The 4,989-nt window shown below is 48.2% G+C and overlaps 1 protein-coding gene across 1 annotated transcript in view; it reads right to left on the minus strand.

The window, feature by feature from the left end:
- The window catches only part of LOC104406487 (unconventional myosin-VIIa-like), a gene marked incomplete at both ends in the record, with an annotated part of 21,413 nt that extends 19,207 nt beyond the window's left edge, over positions 1 to 2,206 (minus strand). The window contains one exon of the mRNA XM_010015472.1: positions 2,104 to 2,206. Coding sequence (XP_010013774.1) covers positions 2,104 to 2,206 — 103 coding nt within the window. The remainder of the gene's footprint in view (positions 1 to 2,103) is intronic.
- Between the last annotated feature and the right edge of the window lie 2,783 nt (positions 2,207 to 4,989).

Genomic DNA, 4,989 nt, shown 5'->3' on the forward strand with positions numbered 1-4,989 from the left:
AAAGGCCTAACATAGCTCTTGAATGTACCTACAGGAACCAAGTAAGATGCCTATTATTCCTTCACTGTCACCTCTAATCTTGCCAAAGGCAGCTCACCTGGATTGAAGTGAACTGTTTTTCCAACTGAGGAATCATAGGCTAGCTCCAGGCACTATGTTCAGCAAACACAGCTACCCAGGTCAGAAACAGCTGGGCAGTCCGGCCCAAGCCAGCCTGTGTGGGACCAGCACGTGTACTGATGCCACGTTCCTACACCAAAGCACAGGCATTCACCATGGATCTATGGTGGATGACACCACACTGAAATAGTATGTCATTCCAGAGCCCAAAGTATGGCACAGTGTATTGGGTTTGTGTGCCAAGGGTTTGATAGCGGGGAGGGTACAGGGTGGCTTCTGTGAGAAGCTGCATGAAGCTTCCCCCCCCCCCGCCGCCCCCAAGACAGACCCGCTGCTGGCCAAGGCTGAGCCCATCAGGGACAGTGGTGGCACCTCTGGGAGAACATATTTAAGAAGGGGAAAAACTACTGCAAAACTGCAGCCGGAAGAGAGGAGACCAGTGCAGAAGGAGGGCAGGAGGTGCTCCAGGCACCAGAGCAGAGATTCCACTGTAGCCTGTGGTGAAGCCCATAGGGAGGCAGGCTGTCCACTTGCATCCCATGTAGGTCCATGGTGGAGCAGAGATCCACCTGCAGCCCATGGGGGACCTCACTGGAGCAGGGGGATGCCCAAAGGAGGCTGTGACCCTGTGGGAAGCCCACACTGGAGCAGGCTCCTGGCAGGACCTGTGGCTCCATGGAGAGAGGAGCCCACACTGGAGCAGGTTTGCTGCAGGACTTGGGACCCTGCAGGTGACCCAAGCTGGAGCAGCCTGTGCCTGAAGGTCTGCACCCCATGGAAGGGACTCACGTTGCAGCAGCCTGTTCCTGAAGGATGCACCCCATGGAGGGACCTATGCTGTAGCAGTTTGTGAAGAAGTGCAGACCATGGGAAGGGCTCACATTGAAAAAGTTCTTGGAGGACTGTCTCCTGTGGGAGGGATCCCACACCAGAGCAGGGGATGAGAGTGAGGAGCAAAGAACAGCAGAAATCTGTGTGATGTGATGGGCTGACCATAGTCCCCATTCCCACCCCTCTATGCTGCTCAGGGGGAGAAGGTAGAGAAATTGGGAGTGAAGTTGAGCCCACAAAGAAAGCAGGAGTGGGAGGAAGGTGTTTTAAGATTTATTCTTACTTCCTATTACCCTACTCTGATGATAACTGGCAATAAATTAATTTTTCCTAAGTTAAGTCTGTTTTTTCTGTGACAGTAATTGTTGAGTGATACCCCTGCCCTTTTCTTGACCCATGAGCCTTTTATCCTATTTTTCTCACCCTGCACAGCTGAGGAGGGAGAGTGATAGAACTGCTTGGTGGTCACTGGGTGTCCAGCCAAAGTTAACCACCCCACACGGAAAGATCTCGCTGGCTCTACAGGAAACCTGAAAACACAGACTTACAAATGAAAGAGTCCAAGAACTCACTCTGCTTAATCTATCATTTGGAAAGCTGAAGTATGATCTGTTCAAAAAGCCTCACAACTCCTTGGGGAGCAGTTTAAGTAGAAATACATCAGACCAAAGAGACAAGTATGTTTCAAAATCAGCCAGCAAAGGTATATGAAAAGGGCAAAGATTAACTTAGCCAGTTAGCAGGTATGTGCGTGGCAGTAATATTCCTAGCCGAGGAAAGGCTGTGCAGATCCCTGTGTACCACTAAACAAAGACTTCGTTTTTCTAATAAAAGTCCTTGTTCTGCCTCAAACAGGAAATTATTCAGAAAAATGCCCCTAATGCCTTGTCACAGAGAACATGATAAACAATTGCAATAGTTTTCTATCATTAAGATACCACTACATTCCCAGCAAACAGAATTACCGTCCTACGAACCCTTCTAATTTGTGGTCAGCTATTTCACCATCCTTACCCTGGATTTTCTTATGTGCCTGATGTTTTGCTCCCTGCATTCCAGTGGTGAATCATCAGCAGGCTTCTGAGCCTAATACAAGTTGTCTTGCAGCAGTGCTGCTTCTGCATCTTCAAGCACTATCCCAAACGGACCTACCTGAAGGATCTGCTGCTCCAGCTGCGAGTTGCCTTTGCATAGGTTCATTATGTGCTGCAACAATAACTTCGTACTCTCAGTTTTCCCTGCACCACTCTCTCCACTGCCAAGAAAAAGCAAAGGGAATTCCAGCAGCTGTAAAGTACAGTTGTTCTGCCCCTTATGTCTTAGCGCCCCATCACTTCAGAGTGCTCTCCCATTCAAGAGCTTCACAACTTTTGCAACTGAACTGCACATATGAGTACAATACCATACACCATAGCTCTACACTGCAGGTCCCTCAAGGTCCTGATCCCTTCCCAGAGAAAATATTCCCCATCTGCCAGGGAATACAGATATATCCCATGCCATCGCTTCTGAATGGGGTGCACCTGACAGACCATTTTCTCTGCTTCTTAAGAAAAATACGTATCCAACACTTGGAAAACCACCTCCTTCAAAACTGATTGCATACGTCTAATTCCCCCATACGCTGGAGTTGACAGCTTCCTCTTTCTTCAAAGAGATTTGCCACATCCATCTGATATCCACAACTGAGTACTGACCCTGAGGTACTGCAGCAATCTCAGATCTCAGGCACTTCACACATTGAGATGCCTCAGCTGGTTGAGATGTGGGCACACAGCTGTAGAGCTACCCACACACCCATAGTGGTGCACGTCACTCTGTCGTCACACGTGCCCAGCGCCTCCACCTCCAAGTTAAACAAGCAGCACCTGGAAAGCACAGCTTCCTCCGTCCTGAGAGGGGGAATGTACAGTCAGTGAGACAATGTGTCCTTGACTGACAACATCAGCAGAGAACTTCAGCATGTATGCACAGAAAAAACCCTAACACAACAGGAAATGCTGAAGGTATACTTGAGGGCAGGTGTCTATTTCTACATCTGACCTTTGAGCATCTGGTGCGGCTTTACCGGTTTGTAGCTCCCACTGGCTCTGAGCTTGGGACCAAATAGGTGTCTAAATACTTCAAATGCCACAACAGAGACTTGATGTCAAGCACAGATCAGGCCATCACCATCCGGATATGCACAAACAAAATAAGACCATTTTGCCAGTTGAGAACATGCCATTCAGACAGCGTCTCTGCTCAGTATATAAGATGTTTTTTTTGTTTTCAGTGACTTCCTTCTTCTGCAAAAGCACTACCAGTCAGCACTTTCATGGTTCAAGCTTGCCCTTGTACTCTCCAACAAGCACAACAGCTTCATCAGGTCCTACAAATACTATCCAGGTACAGGTGTGTAACTGTCCCAGGCTGTGAAGAAAAGCAAAGTAAATCTCCAGGAGACCAAAGCAATTTATCACAGCATACCCATGCTGTGACTAACCTCTGTTGGGACTGGGAAGGTAAGATGAGACAGTAGAATTTGCACCACAGGACAACCTGATTGCAGTGAGCATTTGTCACCTGGGGCAGCAGCTGTTTTCAACATCTACCTTTGAAACATGTCCTCCTGATCTCCCAGATTAAGTTGGAGAAACCAGAGAGACCACAAAGCATAGTAGAGCTTGGTGCATCCCAGTGTTCTCTGATGAACTGTGGTCTAAAAGGAGTGACTTCCTCTTCCCCCTCCACCCCAACTTTGCTCATGCCAGGTAATCTTATTAATAAGTGTTTCACAACTCAGTGAGAAAGCAAAACCATGAACTTCCTGTGATAGCAACATACAGACCAGTTAATAGGGTTGCCAGACACACAAGGTTAGCTCAGACTCTCACCTCTGAGACCACAAAGTGCTGGCAGAAAACAACCAGACCGCTGACAAACACCCACAGGTTACACCTTTATCCTCTTCCATGTCCCAAGACAAATACTACGACTGTACTCCACTCTGAGGGCCCTACCAGAAGCACCTCTTCTACCTGCTGACTCCATGGCCACCACTTCATGAGAGCACTTCATGTAAAGTGCAGGCTGGAGAAATGAGTGGGGCTAAAGCGACCTCGAGGTCAGCTCCCAGTCCTACCACCACACTCAACAGGTTATTTCCACACCACATAGCCTGAAAATACTAACAAAATGCTCAGGAGGCCAACATAAAGAAAGGAATATTAAATCATACAAGCTGGCAATTAACATTTAAACAGGCCTGGCATTTAAACCGTTCTTTACAATAACCAGAACAGACAGTTAGTGTTTTGAGGCTTTCTCCTCAGTGCTGTTTGAGGCTTTCTCTGCTGGTTGATAATGTTTGAGGCTTTCTCTGCTAGCTGATGCTATCTGCTGCCCTGCACAGTTTCAGCAGAACAACAGTGACATCATGGAGTGAAACGCTCGTGACACTGGTATGCTCTCTGGCTAGAGAAGCCCATTTTTTTTCCCTTCTAGTGCACAGGACTGCCCATGATAACAAGATTTTCCCTGACCAGATTCCCAAAGGTCTTAGGGGGAAAAAAAAGTTTCTGTATTCATTTCTCCTGCTCTTTGGTTACACATGGGAAGCTCCACTTTGGGAAAACTGTTTGTTTTCGTTACATATGACCTTTATTACAGCAGTTACAGTGGGAGCTGCTGTGCCAAAAAGCACCCTATGGATTTCCCCAGAGCTAATTAATCTTTCCAGTGACACATCCCTCCAGAAGCAATCTTGACATCCTCAGATGCGTTAGAAGCATCGGCAGCAGAGCTGCTCCACAGAAGCCACCACCTTCGTTTGTCACACGTTTGCAACCTGCCCGCTCTCCTGTCTGGAACTGGGACAGGTTTGATGTGTTTCAAGCACAGCTGGGTTTTGACTTGCCAGTGGCACCAGAGATGAGCTTCACCTCCAGCTCCATTGGGGAGAACCCAGTAAGAGCTTGGTGGCAGCCACTGGCCTCAACCCCAGCCCACACCTTGGCCTGGCTCCATCGAGCGCCCAGCCCACCATGCTTGCCCCTC

Source organism: Nestor notabilis, unplaced genomic scaffold (assembly GCF_000696875.1).
Source record: "Nestor notabilis isolate BGI_N333 unplaced genomic scaffold, ASM69687v1 scaffold8665, whole genome shotgun sequence".
NCBI classification, from domain to species: domain Eukaryota; kingdom Metazoa; phylum Chordata; class Aves; order Psittaciformes; family Psittacidae; genus Nestor; species Nestor notabilis.